Here is a 27,676-nt window from a genome sequence, read left to right as displayed (position 1 = left end):
TATAATAATATTACATAAATTTTTGCATACCTTAGTCATTAATTATATAGTATTAGTTAATTTTTAATATAATTATTGCATTTATTATTTTGCAACTAATATTTATGATAATAGTTAATGATTAATGAACATTCATATAATATTTTATAATATATTGATTTTTACTTAAATGTTAAGAAAAACATTGTTTTATGAATCATTATATACTTTATACACAATATCTTTTTTTTAAAAAAAACTATTACTATTAATTTTTATGTTTGAATAATTTTTCTATACTTAACATTTGCTAATATTTTTGTCTCTTAATGAATAAGAACAGTATATATAATATACTGTATTTAATAATAATAATAATAATAATTCTAAATTTATTATTATTATTATTATTATTATTATTTTTATTATTATTATTATTAGTTAAATTTATTTTAAACATACGATTAATTAAATTATATTTACTTGCAAAATCAATATTGCACATGTATCAGTAAAATAAATTATCATAATTAAAACATTAATATAATTTAGTAAGGTTAAATTTAAAAAACAATAATTAATATTAATTTAATCATTGTCTCCTTAAAATAAACTATTAATTTGTTTCAAAATTTTTAATAATGAAATTTTAATTAAATAATAATAATCATTAAATAAATAAATTTATTTATAGATAACATGCCAACAAAAAAAAATTTTACAGTTTAATAATATACATGTATAATATATATAAATATAAGATATAATTTTGATATAAATATAAGATATAATTTTGATATATATATATATATATATACTGTATATATATATATATATAAATTGCACTCAATTGAGTTTATTTAGCTATTAGTGTAACAAATTTAAATTACAGTATTTTTCCCCTAAATATTATTTTTCATAAATAATTTTATGATAACTTTTTTTATATAATTATAAAATCTAGTATTAGTATTTTTTTTAGTTGAATTAATCAAATAAGTTATATCAAAACAATAATAAAGTAGTTAATAAATTAGTTGCACATAACATTAAAATGAACTATTAATTTAAGTACTCTATATATATAAGTGTAAAATACATTTTAATTAAATTTTAATTTATGTATTAAACCTTGAATTTTGTTGCTACCAGAAAAAAACTTTATAAAAATAAATAAAAATTACTAAAATTTTATATAACATTATTATTTATTATAACATTAATAAACTGTATCTATATTTGGCTGTTTAGTAATATCCTTAAAAAATCAATTTAAAATATTTATAACTATATTAGTAACTGACAAACTAATTGAATATTAATAAATTAAAACATATTAATCATATTTTTTTAAAAAATATATATATATTTATATAATATTTTATTTTTAAATAAAATAATTTTTAGTAGTTAATATAATAAAATTAATATATATATATATTTGAATTTACAAAAATAATTTACATTTTATTATTAATTTAGTTTATTGAAATATTTAATTTAAAAAAAATAATTTTATAGATTTTACACAATTATTATTATTATTATCTTCAAGTGTGAGTATATTATAATCTTATCATTTAATTAATTAATTAAATTAATTATCATTTAAATTATTATCAATTTGTGATAACAGTATCCAAAACAAACCATATATCTAGTGCTACACTATGTGTGTGTATATAAAAACTTTTAAATTTAAAAAAATTATTTAATTAACTAAAAAAATTATAATTTTTGTTTTATATTTCATAAACAGTTGTCAATAACTGTTTAAAAAAATATTCAAAGAGAGAGAGAGAGAGAGAGAGAATATATTTTTTTCAGTTTAAATTAATAGTCAGTTAATAGTTAAGAGATGTCGTCCAACAACAACAACAAAAACGCCGACAACCCGAAGCTAACAGTGCTATTTGCACCGTCACCCGGTATGGGCCATATCGGTGCCTGTCATGGACTGGCCGATATCCTGAGCCGTATAGGTGGTCATCGATCGGTATTTGCATTGGACATCAGATTCAAGGGCCGACTGGCCAAACATGGCTACGAAGAAGCTATACTACAGTCGATAGGACCGGAACCCTATTCGTCGACCGAAGAGGATCTGATGCAACAGTTTTTCGACGAATACGGCGATCGACTGCTGAATATGACCGCCGTTGACGTACTTCGGGCTATCGGTCCGGTGTTTATGAAAATGTTTGACGACTGTAAACGATTGGAATCGAACTATCGGTCAGTAGTGGCCAGTGTCCGACCGGATCTGATAGTATGCGATACGCATATCGGTTCTCCGGCATTCATGAATGCGGGTCGGCCATGGATTTTGTTGAACTCCATGAGTCCGCTAGAGTTGTACAATGCCTGCAATGCACCCGACGTACTGCCGCCCGCCTGGTCAGGTAGGTTTTATACCATACCCTAATCAATAATAATAATTTTGTTACACCACTTATAATCTCATATTTACCTCTCTCTGTCTCTCTGTCTCTCTGTCTCTCTGTCTCTCTGTCTCTCTGTCTCTCTGTCTCTCTGTCTCTCTGTCTCTCTGTCTCTCTGTCTCTCTGTCTCTCTGTCTCTCTGTCTCTCTGTCTCTCTGTCTCTCTGTCTCTCTGTCTCTCTCTCTCTGTCTCTCTGTCTCTCTGTCTCTCTGTCTCTCTGTCTCTCTGTCTCTCTGTCTCTCTGTCTCTCTGTCTCTCTGTCTCTCTGTCTCTCTGTCTCTCTGTCTCTCTGTCTCTCTGTCTCTCTGTCTCTCTGTCTCTCTGTCTCTCTGTCTCTCTGTCTCTCTGTCTCTCTGTCTCTCTGTCTCTTCATAAACAATAGGCTACTCGTGTAGCGACCAAAACAAAGACAAATGGCTTGATTTTCGTCAACAACTCGAACCACTGTTTGCCGACTTTCATCAGACAGTCGACGACTGGTACTATCGGCAGACTGGCCAACATATTGCCGACTCTGGACTACAGCCAATGTCCAGACTACTGAACATTTATATGACACCCGACGAACTGGATTTCAAACATATTGCGGGCGTCAAGCCGTTAGACACCGACAATTGGATGCGTGTCGACGGCTTTGTGCGGACCACTAATGAATCGGTTGAACTGCCCGACTGGCTGTTGGCCAGACCGGGAAAGTTAATACTACTGTCGCTGGGATCGCTGGTTAGCGGTAATCTCGGACTAATGCGTTTCGTTACCGAAACACTCGGTAAATCTCCGCATAAGTTTATCGTCTCAACGGGTAAACATCACGACAAGTATACATTGCCCGAAAATATGTGGGGACAACCATTTCTACCGCAGACAGCAATCTGGCCACTAGTAGACTGTGTTGTCACACACGGCGGTAACAATTCGACTACCGAAGCATTTTATTTCGGTAAACCAGTACTATTGATACCCGCTTTTGCCGACCAGTTTGATAATGCACAGCGTGTTGTCGATACGGGTCTCGGCTATAGATTGGATCGACCAGTCAGTAGTCAGTCATTGTTGGATAGTGTCCACCGGTTGGCCACCGATACCGAACTCAGTGTTCGTATGAAACAAATTGGTGAACGAATTCGGCAGAGTTTTGATGCCAATAGTCGGGCAATTGTTGAACGCATTGAACATATTGTTGCCGATTATGAATTAAAAAAATAATTTTTTTTTTAAAAATATATAAATAAAATCATTATTTACTTTTAATTAATTTGATTTGTAAATTACAGTTATATTATTATTATTAGTTTTTTTATATATTAAAAAACTTATCTTTATATCATATTATTATTATTATGTTATTAACAATTACAACAAATTAATAATTTTAATTAATGTTTAATTTATTAAACAGATAATTATTAATTTTAAATTACATGATATTTATTAATATATATTTTAGCATAAAGTAAATCAATAAATAATAATTATTATAATATTGATAAATAATAAATACAAGATAAATGTTAATGTAATTTATCTAAATTTAAGTTAAAAATAAAATTATTGGATTCATCAAAATTGCAAAATTTTCAAACAAATGTAATGATATATAAATATTAAAATTAATAATAATCTTATAATAATAACATATGGTTTTTCCAAATAAACAATTTAATTAATAAATAAAATTACATTAATGAATTAATTTTTTAAAAAATAATATTATATATATATTTTTTAAAAAAAATATTAAATATTTTGCTTTGAGTAATTATTAGTAAAAAAAAACTAAATAATATATTATTATTAAAAAAAAATACAAAATGAATTCTAATCTAATTTATTATCAATTAATAGTAATTATATTATTATCGAAACAATTGCTAGTCATTAGTCAAGATTATGGTTAGAAATAAATAATTAATTAATTAATTAAAATTTATAATTTTTTTAACTTTTAATTTTTTTTTTTTTAAATCACAACAACAAATTGTTGGGGGATTATTAGATAACCAAAATAATGGTTCAAATGGTGAATCGGGATCTGATAATAATAATAATAATGATAATAATGAAAATTTAAATAATAATAATCAAGGTGATAATGATAATAGTGATAATAATGGTGGCCAGGGATATATTGGTAGAAGCCCTGGTAGCCAAGAGTCTAGAGGTAAATTTTTTATTAAAAAAAAATTAAATAAATTAAAAATAAAAACACTTACAGTAATATCTGTAAACAATTTTTGTTTATTTATTTTTTCATTCTACGATAATATTGATAATAATTGTAATGATAATATAGCTTATATAATCTTAATTGATATGTTTGAATGCGTTTAATTAATTAATTATTATTATTATTGCATATTAAATTAGGTAATGCTCCAGGTACAGGTGCTGATCTTGATAAACAATTAAGGGATGGTAGTAATGGCAACCCTGGTAATAGTGGTGGTGGTGGTGGCAAACCGGGTAATAGTGGTGGTAGACCGGGTAATAGTGGTGGACCACCGGGTAATAATGGTAATAGACCGGGTAATAGTGGTGGCCAACCGGGTAATAGTGGTAACAGACCGGGTAATAGTGGTGGCCAACCGGGTAATAGTGGTGGACCACCGGGTAATAGTGGTAACAGACCGGGTAATAGTGGTGGACCACCGGGTAATAGTGGTAACAGACCGGGTATTAGTGGTGGACCACCGGGTAATAATAGTAATAGTGATTGTGCTAAATGTATTGCCGGACGTATTCAAGGTCTACAGTTTAAAGATCCAAGACAAATTAGGAAAAAAGATATACATATGGAAAATCAATATAAAAATGCTATCAAACGTAATGATCAAGGTAACTTGTTATATAAATATATATATTCAATAATATATATATATATAAAGTTTATACGGATATATAATTGTTTTTTAGATTATATAAAAATAATTAATTTTGTTGTTGTTTTTTGTTTTTTTTTAAATTAAAAATTTTAGGTTTTGTAAAACATATTTGTCTTACGAATAGAAAGCCATGTATTAGTGAATATTGTAATGAAAATTATTGCAATGAATTCTATCAGAAATGTCTAAAAGGTTCCGATTTCTATCCGTTTACTAATCATAAACCTGGTCTCGATATTTGTTCAAAATTAGATCGAAGAAAATATCTAGAATTGCTTGATAAACCTTATCCATGAAATTTATTATTATTTTTTTTAATAAAATTATTTATTTTTTTAAATGTTGATATAAAAAACAAAAAAAAATTATATGTTTCAAGTAGTTTTGTTAAATATATTCTATTTAATTAAAAATTAATGTTAAAAATTTTTATTTTTAAATTTTTTCTACTGTACAAAAAATATAATTTTGTTTAATAAATATATAAGTTTCTTATTTATGAATTATTTTATAATCTATTGTCACAAAATATTTTTTGAGTTTATTGACATAAATATAAATCACTTAAAAATACTTTTATAGTTATTTAGTAATTTTTAGTATATGATAAGCAATTTTTTTTAAATAATTAATATTATAACAAAAAAAGGCTAATAAACTTTTAAATTATTTTATTAATTTAATTTATTATTATTATATTGTTGAGATCATTGTATTTTAATTAATTATTATTTTTTTGATTACATAGTAAATGTAAATCTAAAATTACTAGACATAAAAATTTCAATTATAGAAAAAATTATTAGTTTATTAACTTAATCAACTTAATTTATTGTTATTTTTGAAATTTATTGAAAATCTGAAATATATTTATTGTATTATTACAATATATAACTTATAAAATTTATAAAGAATATAAAGAGCTTGGTGTTTTAACAATATTATTATCAGTTTATATATTAACAAAAATTTATATATAAATATATTATTGTTAACTAAAAATCAATAATAATAACAACTTGTCTCATATATAATGTTACGCTATATTGTATTGTTTGCTATTATCGTAATGTTTGTATTAGGTAATATATTTTTATAAAAAAAATAATTATTTTATTATAATTAAAATTATTTTTAAAAAAATAAATAAAATCTATATAAATATTCTAATTATCTATTAATAAGATATAGCTTAATTTTTTTTTTTTAAATAAATTATTATTATTATTTCAAGGTCAAGATGGTGATGATGTTGGAGATGATGATTTAGCACCTGAGAGATAATGTCTTAGTGAAAATTGTTTACAAAGTTTAATATAGAAAATATAAATTATTAAAAAAAAGAAAAAAGTAAAAAAAAAATAAATATTATAAAATTATTATGGCTTAGAATGTAATTTATTTAAAAAAATAAAATAAATTATAATGAAATTAAAAATATAATATTTAAAAAAATATATATTTTTGTAATTTTATTTTTTATATATATAATTAATTTCAATAAAAAAATTTATTTAATACAATGTCTAACATAATTTTTATGAATTTATTTTTTTTATTAAAAAAAATTGGGTTAACATATTTAATCAATATGATAATTAAATAAAATAATTATTATCTAATATTGCTTGTTGTTAGTGTTGTTGGCATTTATTAATTGGGCTTAATTTTAGCCCCTAAATCTAAAACGTCTTCCACCTTCACGACGTCTACAACCACCTCCTCTACCCCTACCCCGGGGTAATAGTGGTATCAGACCGGGTAATAGTGGTGGACCACCGGGTTATATTAGTGGACCACCGGGTAATAGTGGTAGCAAACCGGGTAATAATAGTAATAGTGATTGTGCTAAATGTATTGCCGGTCGTATTCAAGGTCTACAGTTTAAAGATCCAAGACAAATTAGGAAAAAAGATATACATATGGATAATCAATATAAAAATGCTATCAAACATAATGATCAAGGTAACTTGTTATATAAATATATACCTATATATATATATATATTTAATATTATAAATAAAGTTTATACGGAATATATAATTGTTTTTAGATTATAATAATAAAAATAATTAATTTTTTGTATATTTTTTTAAATTATAAATTTAGGTTTTTTAAAACATATTTCTCTCTCGAATAGAAAGCCATGTATTAGTGATTATTGTAATGAAAATTATTGCAATGAATTCTATCAGAAATGTCTAAAAGGTTCCGATTTCTATCCGTTTACTAATCATAAACCTGGTCTCGATATTTGTTCAAAATTAGATCGAAGAAAATATCTAGAATTGCTTGATAAACCTTATCCATGAAAATATTATTTTTTTAATAAATATATAAATTTTTTATTTATGAATTATTTTATAATCTATTGTTACAAAATATTTTTTGAGTTTATTGACATAAATATAAATATAAATCACTTAAAAAAATTTTTGTAGTTATTTAGCAACTTTTAGTATATGATAAGCACTTTTTTAAATTTTTTTAATATTATAATAAAAAGGCTAATAGACTTTTAAATTTCTATTAATTTATTATTATTATATTTTTGAGATCATTGTATTTTAATTAATTATTTTTTTTTGATTACATAGTAAATGTAAATCTAAAATTACTACACATAAATATTTTCATTATAGAAAAAATAATTAGTTTATTAACTTAATCAATAATTTATTGTATTACAATATATAACTAAAATTAATAAAGTATATAAAGAGCTTGGTGTTTTAACAATATTTTTGTATCAATTTCTATATTTTAACAAAAATTTAAAATATATTTTTTATTAACTAAAAATTAATAATAACAAGTTGTCTCATAAATAATGTTACGCTATATTGTATTGTTTGCTATGATCGTAATGGTTGTATCAGGTAATTTTTTTTTTAAATAATTATTTTATTAGTTAAAATTATTTAAAAAAAAACTAAAATCTATATAAATATTCTAATTATCTAATATAAGATAAAGGTTAATTTTTAAAAAAATATTATTATTATTATTTAAAGGTCAAAATGGTGATGGAGATAATGATGGTGGTGGTGGTTGCTGAATATTTGTTAATATAGAAAATACTATAAACAAAATAATAATTTTTTTAAAGTATAAAAATTTAATAATAAAAAAAAATATTATTGGTTACAATCTAATCTATTAAAATGAATTTTACAAAAAATAAATTATAAGAAAATTCAAATAAAATTTTAATAGTCTATTTTTGAAAAAAAAATAAATATTTTTGTAATTTTATTTCATTAATTATAATTATATTTAATTATATATATATATATAATTAATACCAATAAAAAAAAAGTTTATTTAATACAAAGTCCAACATAATTTTTATGAATTTATTTTATTTTAAAAAAATCAATATTTTGATAACTAATAAAATAATTTATTATATTGATTTGGTTGTTGGAATTAATTTTAGCCCCAAACCCTAACACGTCTTCCACCCCCACGACGCCATCCGCCACGACGTCTACCACCTCCACCCCGACCCCGTCCCCGACCCCCACCACCGCCTTTACCACACTTATTGTTTTGTTGGGGATTTATAAACGGATACGAACCCTGACCTCTCATACATTGCCAGTAAAATGATTGACAATACGGTTGATTACACCAAACACGAAAACATCGGCGACCAATATTGAAACAGATTCTCCATACGAGTACTATATATATATAGTTATCAAAAGATAAATTTAAAAGTATATTAATTAAAAAAAAAACATAATTACTGACCAAGATAAAAAACAAAAACAAAAAATTATAATACACAAATTTAATAACTAATTTTATATACTATTATATTATAATACAAAAAAAATAAATGCTTAATCTAAATAAGTGTAATAAAAAAAATAGTGTAACAGTGTATTTGAGCTAGATTATTAATATATTTTAATAAAACAATGGAAAAATAATCACTATCCTGATCAACCAACTGATCTAGAGTTTATAATACACAAAAAAAAATTAAATAACCATTTTTTTAATATAATAATTTTAAATTAAATATACTACTTAATTACAATTAAATATGTAACAGTCTATTTGAGCTAGATTATTAATATATTTTAATAAAACAATGAAAATAAAAATCACTATCCTAATCAACCACCTGATCTAGAGTTTATAATACACAAAAAAATTAAATAACCATTTTTTAATATAATAATTACAATTAAATATGTAACAGTCTATTTGAGCTAGATAAAATATATTATAATAAACTTTGACAGCTTTGACAGTGCATTTTTTTAAATAAAAAGTAATCAGAAATCACTTGTAAGTGATAACGCCTGGTATATACTCTGTAGTATAACTTACGTTTATAGTAGCGATGACGTCTGGTTATTGCAAATCTATAAATATTTTCAACAAAATTATTTTTCGGTGGTACATTACCACCGCCAGGTTGACCACCTGGTTTACCACCAGGTTTTCCTCCAGGTTTTCCACCGGGTTTGCCACCTGGTTTATAAAATAATTAATATAATTATTTTTTAAAAATTTATTATATCACATAATTTTCATCACATATATTCAGTTAACTACTTGTTTACTTTTGCACAAACGTGTTAGACTCGTTATCTATCTATCTATATATATATATATATACATTAGTCTATTTAGTGTTATCGTATTAGTGATACTATTTTTGTTTTATGCCGCACAAAAATCATCACTACCACAAGTGAGATTCGAACTCACAATTTTCTCTGTTTGAGTGTACGATTCCCACCCCTACCATCTAGCTACATGAGCTATTATATGTAACAGGTTATTATTTGTTTTACCGGGTTTGCCTCCTGGTCTTCCTCCTGGTTTGCCTCCTGGTCTGCCTCCTGGTGCTCCTGGTTTGCCTCCTGGTGCTCCTGGTTTGCCTCCTGGTGCTCCTGGTTTACCTCCTGGTGCTCCTGGTTTACCTCCTGGTGCTCCTGGTTTGCCTCCTGATGTCCCTGGTTTACCGCCTGGTGTTCCCGGTTTACCTCCTGGTGCTCCTGGTTTGCCTCCTGGTGTACCCGGTTTACCGCCTGGTGTCGCCGGTTTACCCCCTGGTGTACCCGGTTTACCGCCTGGTGTCGCCGGTTTACCCCCTGGTGTACCCGGTTTACCGCCTGGTGTCGCCGGTTTACCCCCTGGTGTACCCGGTTTACCGCCAGGGGTTGCCGGTTTACCCCCTGGTGTCCCTGGTTTGCCTCCTGGTGACCCCGGTTTTTGTCCATCTAAGACAAAACGATGTTATTATTTGAATTGAACATTAATTAATAATTAAAATATTAATAGTTTTAATTGATTTTATTCTATTTTTGTTTTAAATTTTATAATTATCTACTGTAATCTATTTTTATCTATTTAAATATAATTTTTATAATAATTAGTTTTATAAAATATTAACTAACCAGCATCAAATAATAAAATCGACAAAATAATAAACATTAATGAACAACATATTATAGTTAACTTCATTTGTTTGATTTTTGTGTGTTTTATTATATATTGTTTTAATGTTTTTATAAAAAAAAACTAAATTTTTAGTAAACAATTTTTAATAATAATGTAGTGATAATATAATATTTTTAATAACATTTAATGTTTTTTTAAAAAATGAAGTCATAAATTTTCTTATTTATTAATTTATTTTTTTAGTATGCTTAATTATTTTTTTTATAAAAATTTAAATTGCGTTTAATTATTTTTAACACCTTATGGTTTTTCAATAAATTTTAAAGAACATTTTATTTATAGTAGTTATAGTTATTTAACAATTTTTTTTATAAAAAAAATAGTTAATAAAATAAAATGCTAATAAACTTTTTTATTTTCTTTATTTATTAAAACAATTTATTATTATTATTATTATTATTAAATTGTTGAGATTAATGTATTTTAGTAAAAACATTTTTTTGTATAAATAGTAAATGTCGACAACAAATTAATTACTAGACATAAATATTAAAACAATAAAATGTTAAAAAAATAGTTTATTAACTTAATAAATAATTTATTTAATTTATTATTGTTGGAAAAATATTTATATAACAAATATATATATATATAATATATTATAGTAGTCTAACTAAATTAATATAAACAATAAAATTATATATAAAGAGCTTGGTGTTTTAACAATATTTTTACCATTTTAATTATTTTAAAAATTAGTATTATATATATACAGTATAAAATAATAATAATTTATTTTTTGCCTATAATGTTACGCTATATTATATTGTTAGCAATAATCGTAATGATTGTATCAGGTAATTATTTTTTTAAAAAATTGTTAAACTTTGTTAGAAGATTTTTAATTAATATTTTTTAATAAATAAAATTTAAGATTTCTACTTAGTATTTTGTAAATATATGTTTTTTAAAAAAATAGTAAATAATATATAAATTGTCCAAAAAAAATAAATATTATTGAAATGTTTAATTGCTTAAATTACATTAGAAATTAGGTGATATGATTAATGCTGATAAATTTAAAAACAAAATTATTTTAAAAATAAAAACATCTAAAAAATCTATACCCAATTATTGTTAATTTTAATTTTTTTAAATATATACATTTATAATAATAGTGATAACAGTGTATATATATTGTTTATATAAATAATATATTAATTTAACAAAAAAATAATAGTAAAATACTATTGATATGTTGTTTGAATGCATTTAATTGCTTAAAAAAATTACATTCAAATTAGGTGCTGATAGTGATAAACCTGGTAGTAGTGGTAGTGGTGATGGTAAACCTGGTAGTGGTGGTGATGGTAAACCTGGTAGTGGTGGTGATGGTAAACCTGGTAGTGGTGGTGATGGTAAACCTGGTAGTGGTGGTGATGGTAAACCTGGTAGTGGTGGTGATGGTAAACCTGGTAGTGGTGGTGATGGTAAACCTGGTAGTGGTGGTGATGGTAAACCTGGTAGTGGTGGTGATGGTAAACCTGGTAGTGGTGGTGATGGTAAACCTGGTAGTAGTGGTACTGGTAGTGGTAAGCCTGGCGATTGTGCTAAATGTATTGCCGGACGTATACCTGGCCAACAATTTAAAGATCCAAGACAAATTAGGAAAAAAGATATACAAATGGAAAAACAATATAAAAATGCTATCAAACAAAATGATCAAGGTAAGTGATACAGTATATATATATATATATTTATATATATATATAATTATTAAATACTAGTATATTAAATTATATAGTATATATATTAAATTAAGTATATATATATATATATGTAGTGTATACAATTTTTTTAAAATTTGAACAAAAAAATTATTTATGATTTTTTTTATTTGTTGTAACATTTTAGTATTAGTAAAATATATTTGCATCACTAATAGAAAGCCATGTATTAGTGAATATTGTAATGAAAATTATTGCAATGAATTCTATCAGAATTGTCTAAAAGGTATCGATTTCTATCCGTTTACTAATCATAAACCTGGTCTCGATATTTGTTCACAAATCGATAGATTAACATATCTACAATTGCTTGATAAACCATTTCCCTGAAAAAATAAAATATAACGTAGTACAATTGACTTGTTTATCATATTCATGTATTTATTATTATAAATTATTATACCTGGTACTATTAATATTAATAAAATTTTATAATATTTTTTGTACGTTTTTCTAATTTATTTTTAATGTTATAATTATAAATTACTATAGACTTATTTTTAAAAAAAATAATCTATCCATGATAACATTAGTGACAATCTATGATAGATAAATAATCTATTGTAATAAATCAATAAAAAAAATTTTAATTATAATTACAATAACGGTTTACATGAAATAAAATGCTTTTATTAGTCGATTTGTTAGAGCTATTATTATTTTTGTTGTAAAAAATATTTTAATAAGTTTTTTTTTATAAAAAATTTATTTTTTGAAATAATAATTTTATTGTTTTGAATATTGCCACCAAATTAACATATAAATACATAATAATAGCATAATGTTTATAATTATTTACTATATAATATTATATTTTATATAATTACTAATATCTAATAGAAAAATAAATTTAGTAAATTTAGATCAATTTTAAATTAGATTAATTAAAATTAATATTAAATTTATCTAAACACTAAAATCAACAATGAACAATAAATAAATTCTGGAAATTTTAACTTAATTAATATAAGAACAATCGTAATCATTATTATAGATTAATTTATCAATTTGTTTGATTATATTGTCAATTATATTACTATAATCATAGTAAGGTTGTTGTTGTTGTTGTTGTTGTTGTTGTTGTAAATGTTTTAATTCATGTCGATATAGTTCTAAATTATCTATAAGTTTATTAATTTTTGTTGAAACCAAATCTAATTTATCTGTTGAAAGTTTTTATGAATATAATATTTCATCAATATTTAATAAATCATTTAATTCTTGTCTATTTTGTTGTTGTTGTTGTTGTAATACTATATGTTGTTGTAGTCTATGTTGTTGTTGTTGTTGTTGTAATTGTTGTCGATCATGTTGTTGATCATATAGTTAATTTAGTTGTCTCATTAATTGATTTAATTGGTTTTGCATATAATTTATATAATAAATATAAAATAGACTAAACAAAAAAAAACTATCTGGAACTTTTGCTTATTATCTAATTTATTGAATTGTTTGAAATTATGCAAGGTAATTAAATTATAATTAATAAATTTAACTGGCTGATCAATTATTTCATTCATGATTTCTGCTATCAATTCATAATTATTTTCCACTCGTTTCATATTTCCAGCCAATTGTAGAAGATTTAGGAAATAATTTCTCAATTTATTACCATTAATGCCATTATATTCTAATAAACAGTTACTGAAAACAATAATAAAAAAATAAATATATTAAAATAAATTTTTTACTAAATAATACACTTTATTTGAAAATTAATACTTTAATTGATCATCATTTTGTTGGAAATGATCATTGTTTAGATTCTCGCAATACATACGTCTAGAAAATAAATGTATTTAATTTTGTTTAATATTTAAATTTTAATATAAATATTTTTATTATTTTTACTATTACAAATTATACTACTATTATATGTATTTATCATAATATTATATAGTTTTTGTAACTAAATTATATATTACATTTAACTATCAAAGAAAGTGAGAGAGAGAGAGAGAGAGAGAGAGAGAGAGAAAATAGACTATATATTTATCATTTTAACACTAGAATTTAAATTATCAAAAAATTTAATGAATATACAATATTAAAGATTTTAAATATTTTATAAATTTATACTTACTTCTCATTTTCAAATGAAAACAGATCCATTATTATTTTTCGTATAGTATAGATACAATTATTATGATTATTTTGTTTATCAATTGTCAAATTTGAAATGTTTAGTTTTACAAAACTTTTATAATTATCATCGGGTTTATAAGTTAAAAATATATTTTTAGCATTTAAATTACGATAAATGTTATGCAAATTATTTATACGCAAATATTCAACGCATTCGCACATCTCTAACAATATATGACTTGAAATATAATAATCATTAAAATCCATTACTTTATTTGATTTTCGTTTAAATACTTTTGTCAATTGTTTAATAATATCATTAAGACTTTGTGAACAAAACTCCATTTGAATGAATAGTTTGTTGAACTCAAACCACGCGTCCAAACAGTTGACAACATATTTTGACCGAAGTTTAAACAGTTGTTTAACTTTTTCATTGTAATCATTTACACCATAATCTGTAAAATAATCTGTTTTAAAAAAAACAAAATAATTAATAGTTATTCACTAGAATAATAGTAAAATAATGTATTAATAATATACCATTTAATTTGATAACTTTAATAGCATAAAATTTATCACAATTTTTGTCTAAAACTTTAACAAAATTACCAAATTTTCCCATTAATTCAATTGTTTGAAAGTTTTCTATTTTTTTAGGTTTCTCATTTATATAATTAAAATTTTTTTTATACAATTCCATATTAATTGTATTAATAGTTTTATGAAATTCATTAGCAATTAATTCAATTTCATTATTATAATAGACAGGTATTAATTTATTGAATTTTATGTTTGGTATATATTGTATTTCATAAAATTCATTATTAGTTAGTCTAATATAATTACTAAGTATTTCATCGACAATAAAATTACAACTATTATTAATTAGATTATCATTATTATTATTATTCATATTTCCTCTTTGATATAAATTTCCATTATTTGTTAGAAAATATGTTTGATTAATAAAAGTATTATTTGTATAATATTGATAATAATATGAAATACATTTAATATCATTCAAATCCAAAATTTTTTTAGGTTCTCTAATAAATAATAGATTTTCATTAATTTTATGTCCCAATTGATTGTATTGATTGTCACCCCAACTGTATACGTCACTATCCATTGTTATGGCAAATGAACAGTTAGTGTAACAATAAATTGATTTAATTTTAATACTGTTTTGAAATTTAATACGTTTTGGATTAATATATTCAACTTTTTGTCCGCAACCGCACTGTCCATACGTGTTATGACCCCATCCATAGACAGTGCCATCACTGCTGAGGGCCAGTGAATGATCCCAACCACTGGTGATATCAATAATACATTTATCGTTCAGACCTGTAACCATAGCTGGTTTTTTATTATTATTATTATAATATTTCCAACTATATATATGATTATCACATGTTAAAAATAATATATATTCATTAGTAGAATCAATTTTTTTAATATTTTTCTCATTTAAAAATCTATTTATATCATCTAGTTGATATATACCCATGCTTGTTTTGTCATATTTTTTACGTTTCATTGCATAATCATAATCTTGTTTGTTTATGTCATCGTCAGTTGTAAATATAAATTTTTTACTATTACAATGAATTAGCTCTATTTTATTTTCAACTATTGATATATAGACATAAATATCTTGAAAATTTTCCATTAGTTTTACAGCTATATAATTGCTAGAATTTTGTCGATAATATTCTACATCTATCGATAGTTTAATTTGATTCTCAGAATCGGCATATATATCGATTAAATTTTTATAATCTAAATCATCTAATTTATTAATTTTCATGTAAACATCATTAGTTGAATAACAAGCAAATTTATAATAATTGCCATATTTTTCAATATATTGCATATAGATATTATCAACATTAATAATAATAAGATTATCTATTAGTGTTGGTGTCCATAATTTATATAATAATTTGGTTTTAAATGTTCCGCATTGATAGACATTGCCATCCATTGTTAGAAAATATGTTAAAAAATTTTCATTATTAAATGATATTATTTTAACATTTTTTAAATACGTTATCAATTCTGGTTCGCTATAATAATTGGATTCTGCATCATATTTATGTCCCAATTGACTCTTACTATTATTACCCCAACTGTATACGAATCCATCACTAGTTATGGCAAATGAACAGTCAGTGTAACAATAAATTGATTTAATTATAATATTTTCTGGAAATATAACACAAACAGGACTTTCAATATATTCAGTTTGTCGTTTGCAACCGCACTGACCGTATATGTTATCACCCCAACCATAGACAGTGCCATCACTGGTGAGGGCCAGTGAATGATCCCAACCACTGGTGATATCAATAATATATTTATCTCTGAGGTATGTAATGATTGCTGGTTTGCTATACGTATCACTGGTATGTCTACCCAATTGTTTGTAATCATTTAAACCCCAGCTATATATATGTTGATCATTTGTTATACATAATGCAAAATCAAATCCTATAATAAATTTTTCAATATTTTTATCAAACAATTCAGGTATAATTTGTGGTTCATTGACTGTATTGTTGTTGTTGTTGTTGTGACCCAAACCAAGTATACCACTCGTGTTATCACCCAATGTATAGACCTTTTTATCATATCCAACAAACCAAACACTTTTGCCATTTGAATGAAATAATCTAATATTATCTTTCACTTCATCTGATAATTGATTACATAATTTAAATGAATTCAAAACTTGTATTTCAGACGACATTTTAGTCAATATAATGAATAGTATTTTAAATTAATATAAAATAATAATAAACACATTTTTTTATTAAAAAAAAGTTGTAGAATTATTATATTATTATTAACATTAATTTAATTTTAATTTTAATTTTCTATATATTATAAACAATATCACTTATATTATAGAGTAAATATTATTATTAAAATATATATTCAAAAAGTTAAACATTTTTTTAACATTTTCTTAAAAAATAGAATTAATATTTTATTATAAATGATCACAAACACTAAAATACTGATTAAGTTATAATATTTTTCTTTTAATAAATAGTTTCATAAAAAAATAATTGTTTAAAAACAGGTTAGGCAACTATTGCTAAATTACTTATAAATGTTAAATACATACAAAAAATAAATAACTAAAATAATAAAAATTTTTGACAATAACTATGACAAAAATTTATTAAATAACATAAAAACATAAGTAGTATTAAATATTATAATATATATATAAATCATATTTAATCAAACTATTTTAGTTACTAAATTATTTTGATAAAATAATAAATATTTTTATCAATTACTTCATAAAATTTTTTTATTTTTATCAATTGCTGCATAAAATTTATTATTTATATAAAATTATATTTCCAACAAAAAAAGAAATAAGTAATAAATACAGCAAAAAAAATTGTTATTTTGTAATTATTATAATGTAATGTTGTATAATTGTTGATAAACGTTTGACTAAAATATAATAATTTTTTTATCAAACTTAATATATTACTTATTATTGTGAATGTATATACTGTTTATAACATAACAAAGTAGTTTAATGGGTAATGGGATTATATTTATATTTTTATCAATAATTTTTTCAACTAACATTAAACTGTATAATTCTAGTACATATTGTATTTATTTATTAAGCACCAATAAAAATTAATAATAAATTTAATAATTACAAATTACAAAACATATTACAAAATTGTTATCAATCAAAACTTGTTATTATGATTTTTATTATTATTGCAGATAAATACTAGCAATTTCTGTGTTAATATAAAATATTTATAATTATATATACTAGTATATAAATATATATATATATATATATATATATATAATATTAATAAAATAAGTAAATACTATAATTGTTGTATTATATAATTATAATTTACATAACAAATTTTTTAAAAATAAGTAATTATTATTTTTTATTATAAGTAAGTATCTGGGACTAATCTATGGAGCTAAACAATTCAGATATAATTTTAATAAATATAATAATACTTTAAATAAAAAATACACATATTTTTAATTAATTGTTTTTGTAGTTTAATATATTTATATTTAAAAAACATCATTATTATTATTATTATACATATTATTGCTAATTGTTCTAAATAGTTATCAATCTAAATCTAAATGCTACAAATATATTTTATTTTATCAAAATAAATATTTATAATATTTGTATTTAGCAAAACATATTTTCATAATCAAACAAGATAAAAATTTTATTAATTTAATTATATATTTTAAACATAAATGTAATTTTAATTTATTTTATTTTTAAATAAATACTTTCAATTAACTAACAAAAATTATATAAATATTAATAATAATAATAATAATAATAATAATCTTTATTTAGCAAAATTGCAATAAATACATAACAGAGTTGTATTTATGATAAAGTTACAAATTGTTAATAAATTTTTTATAATCATTACAATTTCTCATATCAATATTAAGCGAATTATATAAATTTATACAATAATTAAAATAAAAATTATCAAACATTTCTATTCGTTTATCATGTTTTCTAATATATAAACCCTTTCGAGATGTTTCATAAAATTCAAAATAATTAAACCAATGATTTGGTATAGTTTTACATTTTGTTTTAATTTTTTGTATTAGTTTTAATGCATTAAATTCTCTTCGTTTATGTAATGTTTTTAAATCTAAAAATTTAAGTCTCTGTTCATAATTTAAGTGTGTTTTTTGGCATTTATAACAAATATATTTAGTAATACTTTTTTGTATATTTTCAATATTATCTGATTGTGTTTTATTTAAAACCCAATATTTAGATGAATACTCTATTATAGGTAATATATAAGTTTTATATAGTTTTAACATAGTTATATAATCACATTTTTTACATACAAATTTTAAAAATTTAAATTTAGAAAAAGATTTAAATACAATATCATTACAATGATCATTAAACAATAATTTATCATCATAAATTAAACCTAAATGTTTATAACTGGACACTGTTTCATATAAACACATTAAGTTATCATTATATTTCAATTTTTTAGATAATTTTCTTTTTTTAAAAATTAATTTTCTAATATTTTTTGGATACATTTGTTTTTTCACTATAAATAATTTTATTGGAAATACTTCATTAAATAATGTTTCATAATTTTTAACAATAGTATCATAAATTAAATTTATATCAATTTCATTAAAACAGATTATTTCCCAATTAATTTGTTGTAACTTATTATTAAATAATTCTAAATTATTATTAGAAAAATCTCTAATAATTTTATAATTAATTGTATTTCTATTAATATTATATTTAATTCGTATTTCAAAATATATTGCTTTATGATCACATTTTTTAGATAAATTTTCAACAATTTCTAAATTATTGAAATTATTTGTATTACAAAATAGTAAATCAATAATATTATTATTCGCTATATAAGTAGATTCAGTTATGTATTGATTAAAACCTAAACTTTTAAATAAATTATTTATTTTTGTTACAAACTTAGAAATATTTAAATATTTATAATTGATATTTAAATCTCCAATTAAATAAATAGAATTATATTTACTTGTCTCAAGTTTTACTAAATTTTTCAAAAATAAATTATAGATTATATTTTCATTATAATTTGGAGGTAAATATACTGTTATTAATAATAATTTAGTTTTAGATAATATCAACTCTACTGATATACATTCAAAATCATTAAACAAATCTCTTTCAATACATTTTATATTATTGTTTATTGCTATAAGAACTCCTCCACCTCTAGTGTCAGGGTCTCTATCTTTACGGTATATTAAAAAATCATTACTTATGAGATTATTTGTAATTTCTGGATATAACCAGGTTTCATTTAAAATAAAAATATCTAAATTTAATTCTATAATTTTAGCTTTTAATAATTCTAATTTATTGCACACACTTCTACAATTGCTAAAATATATTTTTAGTTTTTTATCGACACTTATCTTATTTGATAATTCAGGTAATTTTGCTGATAGTTGTTGAGAGGATTGAACCGAAAATCTTGAAATTCTTTGTTTTGTCGATAATTTGAATGATTTTTCAATAAAAAATCATTTTTATTATAAGTTTGATTTCCATAATTATTTTGTCTATAGTCATTGTTCATATTATTAGAGTATCTGTTATTATTTGACGGATAAAATGATTTAGTATTTAAACGACATTCACGGGATATGTGTCCAGATTTTCCACAATTGTAGCACTAAATATGGTTATATATTATAATTCAATATTGAAAAAAACTAATACATAATATGAAATTATAAATTTATGTATTAGTTTTTTTGTGTTGTTGAATAAATATTATTAGACATCATTTATTTTTATTATCGTTTAGTTTAATAATCATTACTTAATATATGAATTTTTATATCAATTATTCTAATAGTAATAATAATTAAAAAAATTTCCCAAGGTTAAATATATATATATATATATATATATATATAATACTAAAAACATGGCTTACATAATAATAACAAATATTTTTTATATACACACATAAAAACTAAATATACTATTTTTACTGTATATTCAAAAATATATATATATATATTACAGTATTATTATTAATACTTATTACTAAAAAAAAAATTATTATATTTAATAAAAGTAAATTAAAAATTGCTTAATTATTTTTATTATTTATAAATTTATATATTTAGTGATTAATATAACTTATTGAATATAACTAATACTGTATTAACTAATATAAAAAACTACTTATGAAAAAAATAATCTATAAAAAAGTATAATATAATAAAAAAATATTTTTTTTAATGATAATAATACAAAAAAAAGTGATTTATTTTTTAACTAAAAAAAACCTAAAATTATTTTTTCAATTCATAATCGGCAACAATCTGTTCAATGCGTTCAACAATTGCCCGACTTTTTCCATCAAAACTCTGGCGAATTCGTTCACCAATTTGTTTCATACGACCACTGAGTACGGTATCGGTGGCCAACTGGTGGACACTATCTAACAATGATTGGGCACTGACTGGTCGATTCAATCTATAGCCGAGTCCCGTATCGACAACACGCTGTGCATTATCAAACTGGTCGGCAAACATGGGTATCAATAGAACGGGTTTACCGAAATAAAATGCTTCGGTAGTCGAATTGTTACCGCCGTGAGTGACCACACAGTCGACTAGTGGCAGGATTGCTGTCTGCGGTAGAAACGGTTGTCCCCACATATTTGCCGGCAACGTATACTTGTCGTGTTGTCTACCCGTAGTGACCACAAACTTATTCGGTGAGTTGCCGAGTGTTTCGGTTATGAAACGCATTAGACCGGGATTGCCGCTGACCAACGATCCCAGCGAAAGTAGTATTAACTTTCCCGGTCTGGCCACCAGCCAGTCGGGCAGTTCTACTGTTTCATCAGCGGTGGTCCGTACAAAACCGTCGACACTCATCCAACTCGAGTCTAGCGGCTTAACTCCCGGCACATGTTTAAAGTCTAGTTCGTCGGGTGTCATATAAATCTTCAGTAGCCGGCACTTTGGCTTCAGTCCATCGGCGGCAATATGTTGGCCACTTTGGCCATAAAACCAGTCGTCAATTTTCTTGTGAAATTCCGATTCAGTCTGTTCGGGAAACGACGGATTGATTTGTCGGCGAAATTCAAGCCATTTGTCTTTGTTTTGGTCGTTAACTGAGTAACCTATTTGTGTTGATAACCACAAAAAAAACTAAACTATTATTATTGATTCGGGTATATCATACCCCACCCAACCCTATCCCCCACCCCCACAATCATCACCAACAAAAAAAACCTACCTGACCACGGTGGCGGCAATAGATCGGGTGAATTGCACTCATTATACAACTTTAGCGGTCCCTCGGAGTTCAACAAAATCCATGGCCTACCGCTGGTCATAATAGCCGGCGAACCGATATGTGTATCGCATACTATCAGATCTGGTCGGACACTGTCCAACACTGCCCTATAGTCTACTTCCAGACGTTGATAATCGTCAAACATATGGCCAAACATCGGACCAATTGTTTCGAGTATATCCATCGGATCCATATTCAGACATTTGTCGCCTAATCCGGCGAAAAACATTTCCATCAAATCTTCTTCTGTAGAAGAATGTTGTTCCGGTCCTATTGACTGCAGAATAGCTTCTTCGTGGCCATGTTTGGCCAGTCGACCCTTGAATTTCCTATCCAATGCAAACACTGTCCGATGGCCACCCGTATGGCGTAACATATCGGCCAGTCCGTGACAGGCCATGATATGGCCCATACCCTGACACGGAACGAATAGGAAAGTTAGCTTTTTTTTGTTGGTGTTGTTGTTGTTGTTGGACGACATATCTAACTATTAACTGATTATTAATTAAACTAAAAAAATAAAATAAAAAACTTTTTTAGTTTCTAAATGAAATATTAAACCAAAAATAATAAAATTATATTAACTTTTTTTTAAAAAAAAATTTAATTAAATAATTTTTTCTGTGTTTGATTTGAAACCTTTTATTTATATACTCTACTCTACTGTACAGTATATACATGTATATTGTTGTTATCAGTAGTATTTAAATATATATAAACTTAATCAATGAATAAAAAACATGGGATGGGGAGGGGGAAGGAAGGGAGGGAGGGAGGGATGGAAATTTTTTTAGTACACATAAAGCTATTTAAATTTAAACAAGTATTGCAAGTGATTACTAGCAATACTATTACTAAAAAACGTGTTGTTTTTTCAACAAGGTGAATAAACACAAAAATGATATTACCTGTACTTTATATTATTATTATTTGTTTAATTAATTAATATACCTTTACTTAAAAAAATATATATTTTGATTTTTTTTAATTTAAAAAATTACTAATAGAAAAAATATCTTAGTTATTTTTGTAATATTATTTTTTTAAATGTTTAGTATATTTTTTATAAGCTATTATTATACATTGTATTAATAAATAAATATTTATTATTATTATTTCGTTACTCTGATTATTATTATTATTATTATTAAACGCCCAGTCATTGTTATCAATTAATATTAATAATAATAAATCAATTTAAATGATAATAATACTTATTATTTATTTATTTATTTGTATATACGATATGATTAGACACACATACTTGACTACTAAGTGCTTAATATAATATTGGATTAAAATATATATTTATCTATAAAATTATTTTTTACTACATATATATTGATAAAAATTTTATTTTATTTTTTTTTGTAATATGATGATCAAACACACAAAAATATACTCTTGGTTAACTAAAATAATAATAATACTGTAATAATAATGTATTTAATAGAAAAAAAATTAAATTTAATTAACTTATTTTTAGTTATTTATTGTAAAAATATTTTAACTTATTGTTAATTTTATTTTTTTAATAAATAATTTATTTTCCACTCTAAATATCAATATTATTCAGTTACTCTAATTTATTATTATTATTATTATTATTATTATTATTATTATTATTTTGTTGGCTAAGTGTGCAACACAATAGTTGTAACAAAATAATAGATAGTAATTACTGTATACCTGTACTCACAGTATAATAGATACAAAAAAAATAATAATAACATATCTATGAATAAAATATTATTACAAATTTTTTTATTAGTAAAAATATATTGTATATCATATATGATATAAAAATTTTTTTAAACATTTTTATTGTAATATAATTGTAATTTACATTAAAAAATTTTTTTAAATGTTTAATTGATATTTAAACTAATATTTGGTAATTTTTGTTTGTTTTTTTATTTTTAGTGATAAAACTAATACTAGATATTAAATTTATTAAAATATTTATGATAAGTCATATTTTAAATTATATAATAAATACTGTTTGATAATATTGTGATAAAATTAAGTGTACTTTTTAAAAAAAAATTACATTAATTTAGCTAGATCAATTAAGTGCAATAATGTACTATTAAACTGTATCAAAATGTTTATCATGTTTTTGCATGTTATCAATTAAATTTTAAAAATAAAAATTATTTTATTAATTTATTTTGTTATATATATGCTCAATGTTTTATCATATTTTTAATTAAAAATTATTTAATGATTTTTTTCAATTTTAATTAATAATAAAAAAAAATTATTGTTTCAATTGGTTCAATAATTATTGGCCCGACTATTGGGCCATCAAACACCGTAACACGTCTAACACGTGTTCACCAATTAGTTTCATACGATCGGTCAGTTCGGGCGATCAGTGGCCAACCTGTGTGTGTGTGTGTGTGGACACTATCACAACAATTTAGTGGTCACTAACTAGAGGTCCCGTAGAGACAATTAAACTATTTATCGGGAATTTTTGCCGAGAGTTTAGCCGGTCTGACAACTAAGTCCTACAGTCTGTCAGAGCTAACCCCCCAATACCGGCGGCCAACCGGATATGTGTGTGATATCGCATACTATAATATCTGGTCGGACACTGGCCACGGGACTACTTGCCCGATCTCCGGCTACACTTCCCAATCGCTTACATAATCCATCAAACATATATGACGGCATCAAACAGTGGACTAATAGCCCTCCCCACCCGCCTCTGACCACATCTACGGATGTCATATATTGACAGCACTTGATGTTAAACACCGATACTGATGAACACCTGTACAGTGCAGCCCATATATATATATATATATATATCGGGCCAGACCATGACAGGCACCGATTTATGGCCCCCTCCCCACCGTATACCAGGTGTCGGTCCAAACAGCACTGTTAGCTATCGTGTTGTTGTTGTTGGACGACATCTCTCTCTCTCTCTCTCTCTCTCTCTCTCTCTCTAACTAACTATTATTTTAATTAAAAAAAACAGTAATTAACAACTGTTTTATGTAATATTAAATAAAAAAAAATTATATTTAATTTTCTATTTTAATTAAATACATTTTTTTCAGTTGATTTAAACTTTTTATACACAGTCTAACAGTTGATATGTGTGTTTGAAATACTGGTACCAAAACTACAACAATAAGTCAATTCAAATGATAGTTATTAGAAATTTAAAAATATATATATATATAATTAAATAAAAATTATACACAACTTGAATAACTACGATAATAACAGTGTTTAATAATATAATTGATTAATATATATATAATAAAAACTATATATTAATATATTTCACTAAACTGAAGTAATAATATATATATAATATATATTCAATATATGGTATATACAGTATATAACTGATTATTTTATTAAAAAATCAAAATATATGATTGACTGAAAGTATTACTATTTTTTATATTTAATTAGCTGACAGTTACTAATATTTCTATTGATTTATTTCGTATATAAAATAGCTAAAATATAGATTGATTTTTTAATAAAAAAATTCAATACAATATTTAGTATTTATTTTTATGTGTATAAAATTTCAAGGTTTAATATATACACAAAAAAAATAAATAAATATACAGTTATAGAGTATTTATTGTTTAAATTAACACATTATGTAACTTATATTTATTAACTACTGTTTGATAATAATTGATAATTTTTGTTTGTTTTTAGTGATAAAAACCTAAAACTAGATATAAATTTTTTCAAGTATTTATAAATATATATATTTCAAAAAAAAACTTAAATTATATATCAATTATTATTTAAGTAATAATGTGATAAAATTTAGTATACTTTTTAAATTTTTTTTAAAAAGTGATATCAATTGATTTCATTGTTTTTATTAAACTGTTAAAATGTCTATTTGTTTTTTTTTGTTTGTTATATTTTATCAATAAAAAAAATTATTTATTTTATTTATTTATTGTTAACTTATTTTGTTATGTAATAAAAAATTAAATCAAAATAATAGTTTAATATAAGTAAAATATTTGATTTTTTTATATGAATTCTTAATTAATTGGTGTTAAAAAATTAGACACAACTTGTATAACCAAATACCAGTGATTAATAATATGATTGATTAAAATATATTAATAAAAAGTATATAAATATTGCAATAAACTAAAGTAATAATATTTATATTATATGGTATATTACATAATTAGTACAATACATATGGTATATATATATATATATATAACTTAAAATAATCAGTAATTTTTAAAATGTAAATAATATTTATTGGCAATTAATTGCCGTTAAAATTTTTGGTCCAATTGAGTAAACGTTTTATATAAATAGGTATTTCACTGATTGTTACAACAGATAAACCAATCCATAAGCCAATAGTACCACACATTTCATAGATAAGTGAATAGATATCCATTGATAACTGTTCAGTGATTTGTGGCTTTAATGTGTGTTTCGGTATTATATTAATTCCCGTATATTTTAGTCCCGTCGTTGACGACAACCCGACTGTTGTTGCGGTCATATCCGGTAATATTCGGAAACATCTTTTCATAAATTGTTTCATACATTTTGTTTGAAAACTATTATATAAATCAAATATATTTTCATTGCTCTGACAATTACTTATCTCATAATTTGTTGATAAATCTATTTCATGTAAAGTCATTGGAAAACAACTATTGGTTATTAAATATTGATTTTCGATACAATTATCAATTTTTTGTCTAATTTTATTTTCATAAAATATCTGATCAAATTGATTATCAATTGATTCATCTAAACACTGATCATTAGGTGTCGACAACAGTTTGACGACTTTAGTCGTATACATAATATTTGTTAAACTATTTGTTTTGATATTAAATTCATTTTTATAAAACCAATCATCAAATTTAGTGCTTAATATAAATAATGAATTTATTAATTTATATCTAATTAATAAATTTTTTAGTTTATGTTTTTTATTAAATAAAATCGACTTAATAGTTGAATTAAATAAAAAATTATCATTGAATACAATGAGTGATAATAATTTTGTCGGCAATTTTTTTTTAATTTGAATTTTTAATGTTATTTGTCTTTCTTGGCAATCAATATATGATCCATCAGTAAACCAAAAACGACAATCAATTAGACATTCATAGATCATTTGTCTAAATAGTTGTCTAATTTTAATATTTA

The 27,676-nt window shown here is 23.3% G+C and overlaps 5 protein-coding genes across 5 annotated transcripts; 2 read left to right on the top strand and 3 right to left on the bottom strand.

The window, feature by feature from the left end:
- Window positions 1-1,602: 1,602 nt before the first annotated feature.
- On the top strand, window positions 1,603-3,648 carry LOC128951951 (demethyllactenocin mycarosyltransferase-like). The gene is made up of 2 exons (XM_054297259.1): window positions 1,603-2,381; window positions 2,803-3,648. Exons 1-2 carry the CDS (start codon window positions 1,838-1,840, stop codon window positions 3,624-3,626), a joined length of 1,368 nt encoding a protein of 455 aa, XP_054153234.1. The 5' UTR covers window positions 1,603-1,837; the 3' UTR covers window positions 3,627-3,648.
- Window positions 3,649-4,190: 542 nt separating this feature from the next.
- Window positions 4,191-5,598, top strand: LOC128952591 (N66 matrix protein-like). Its single transcript, XM_054298008.1, has 4 exons — window positions 4,191-4,313; window positions 4,417-4,581; window positions 4,788-5,255; window positions 5,396-5,598. Exons 1-4 carry the CDS (start codon window positions 4,232-4,234, stop codon window positions 5,596-5,598), a joined length of 918 nt encoding a protein of 305 aa, XP_054153983.1. The 5' UTR covers window positions 4,191-4,231.
- Window positions 5,599-8,679: 3,081 nt separating this feature from the next.
- LOC128952248 (translation initiation factor IF-2-like) lies at window positions 8,680-10,913 on the bottom strand. Its single transcript, XM_054297606.1, has 4 exons — window positions 10,723-10,913; window positions 10,117-10,545; window positions 9,647-9,790; window positions 8,680-8,988 (listed from the first exon to the last, which is right to left on the bottom strand). The coding sequence occupies exons 1-4, from the start codon at window positions 10,787-10,789 to the stop codon at window positions 8,738-8,740; spliced, it is 891 nt and encodes a 296-aa protein (XP_054153581.1). The 5' UTR covers window positions 10,790-10,913; the 3' UTR covers window positions 8,680-8,737.
- A 1,851-nt stretch (window positions 10,914-12,764) lies between these two features.
- LOC128952589 (uncharacterized) lies at window positions 12,765-14,653 on the bottom strand. Its single transcript, XM_054298006.1, has 4 exons — window positions 14,597-14,653; window positions 14,236-14,295; window positions 14,010-14,157; window positions 12,765-12,839 (listed from the first exon to the last, which is right to left on the bottom strand). Exons 1-4 carry the CDS (start codon window positions 14,623-14,625, stop codon window positions 12,765-12,767), a joined length of 312 nt encoding a protein of 103 aa, XP_054153981.1. The 5' UTR covers window positions 14,626-14,653.
- A 6,830-nt stretch (window positions 14,654-21,483) lies between these two features.
- Window positions 21,484-23,057, bottom strand: LOC128952586 (macrolide glycosyltransferase-like). The gene is made up of 2 exons (XM_054298002.1): window positions 22,439-23,057; window positions 21,484-22,322 (listed from the first exon to the last, which is right to left on the bottom strand). The coding sequence occupies exons 1-2, from the start codon at window positions 22,977-22,979 to the stop codon at window positions 21,484-21,486; spliced, it is 1,380 nt and encodes a 459-aa protein (XP_054153977.1). The 5' UTR covers window positions 22,980-23,057.
- Window positions 23,058-27,676: the final 4,619 nt, after the last annotated feature.

This window comes from Oppia nitens, unplaced genomic scaffold, assembly GCF_028296485.1.
Source record: "Oppia nitens isolate AA-2021 unplaced genomic scaffold, nextdenovo-longstitch-racon4-pilon3 scaffold1_pilon_pilon_pilon, whole genome shotgun sequence".
Classification (NCBI taxonomy): domain Eukaryota; kingdom Metazoa; phylum Arthropoda; class Arachnida; order Sarcoptiformes; family Oppiidae; genus Oppia; species Oppia nitens.
This window is presented reverse-complemented; position numbering and strand designations above follow the sequence as displayed.

What these genes read in the sequence shown, in the direction of transcription:
- LOC128951951 (XM_054297259.1), top strand. Translation starts at nt 1,838, where the DNA reads ATGTCGTCCAACAACAACAACAAAAACGCCGACAACCCGAAGCTAACA. An exon ending in ACTGCCGCCCGCCTGGTCAG is followed by an intron (nt 2,382 to 2,802) that starts GTAGGTTTTATA and finishes CATAAACAATAG; the next exon opens with GCTACTCGTGTAGCGACCAA.
- LOC128952591 (XM_054298008.1), top strand. Translation starts at nt 4,232, where the DNA reads ATGAATTCTAATCTAATTTATTATCAATTAATAGTAATTATATTATTA. An exon ending in TGGTAGCCAAGAGTCTAGAG is followed by an intron (nt 4,582 to 4,787) that starts GTAAATTTTTTA and finishes ATATTAAATTAG; the next exon opens with GTAATGCTCCAGGTACAGGT. An exon ending in TATCAAACGTAATGATCAAG is followed by an intron (nt 5,256 to 5,395) that starts GTAACTTGTTAT and finishes TAAAAATTTTAG; the next exon opens with GTTTTGTAAAACATATTTGT.
- LOC128952248 (XM_054297606.1), bottom strand. Translation starts at nt 10,789, where the DNA reads ATGAAGTTAACTATAATATGTTGTTCATTAATGTTTATTATTTTGTCG. An exon ending in GATTTTATTATTTGATGCTG is followed by an intron (nt 10,546 to 10,722) that starts GTTAGTTAATAT and finishes GTTTTGTCTTAG; the next exon opens with ATGGACAAAAACCGGGGTCA. An exon ending in ACGTCATCGCTACTATAAAC is followed by an intron (nt 8,989 to 9,646) that starts GTAAGTTATACT and finishes ATATATATATAG; the next exon opens with TACTCGTATGGAGAATCTGT.
- LOC128952589 (XM_054298006.1), bottom strand. Translation starts at nt 14,625, where the DNA reads ATGGATCTGTTTTCATTTGAAAATGAGAA. An exon ending in CAAAATGATGATCAATTAAA is followed by an intron (nt 14,158 to 14,235) that starts GTATTAATTTTC and finishes TATTGTTTTCAG; the next exon opens with TAACTGTTTATTAGAATATA. An exon ending in ATGAAATAATTGATCAGCCA is followed by an intron (nt 12,840 to 14,009) that starts GTTAAATTTATT and finishes TTATTTTTTCAG; the next exon opens with GGAAATGGTTTATCAAGCAA.
- LOC128952586 (XM_054298002.1), bottom strand. Translation starts at nt 22,979, where the DNA reads ATGTCGTCCAACAACAACAACAACACCAACAAAAAAAAGCTAACTTTC. An exon ending in ATTGCCGCCACCGTGGTCAG is followed by an intron (nt 22,323 to 22,438) that starts GTAGGTTTTTTT and finishes CAACACAAATAG; the next exon opens with GTTACTCAGTTAACGACCAA.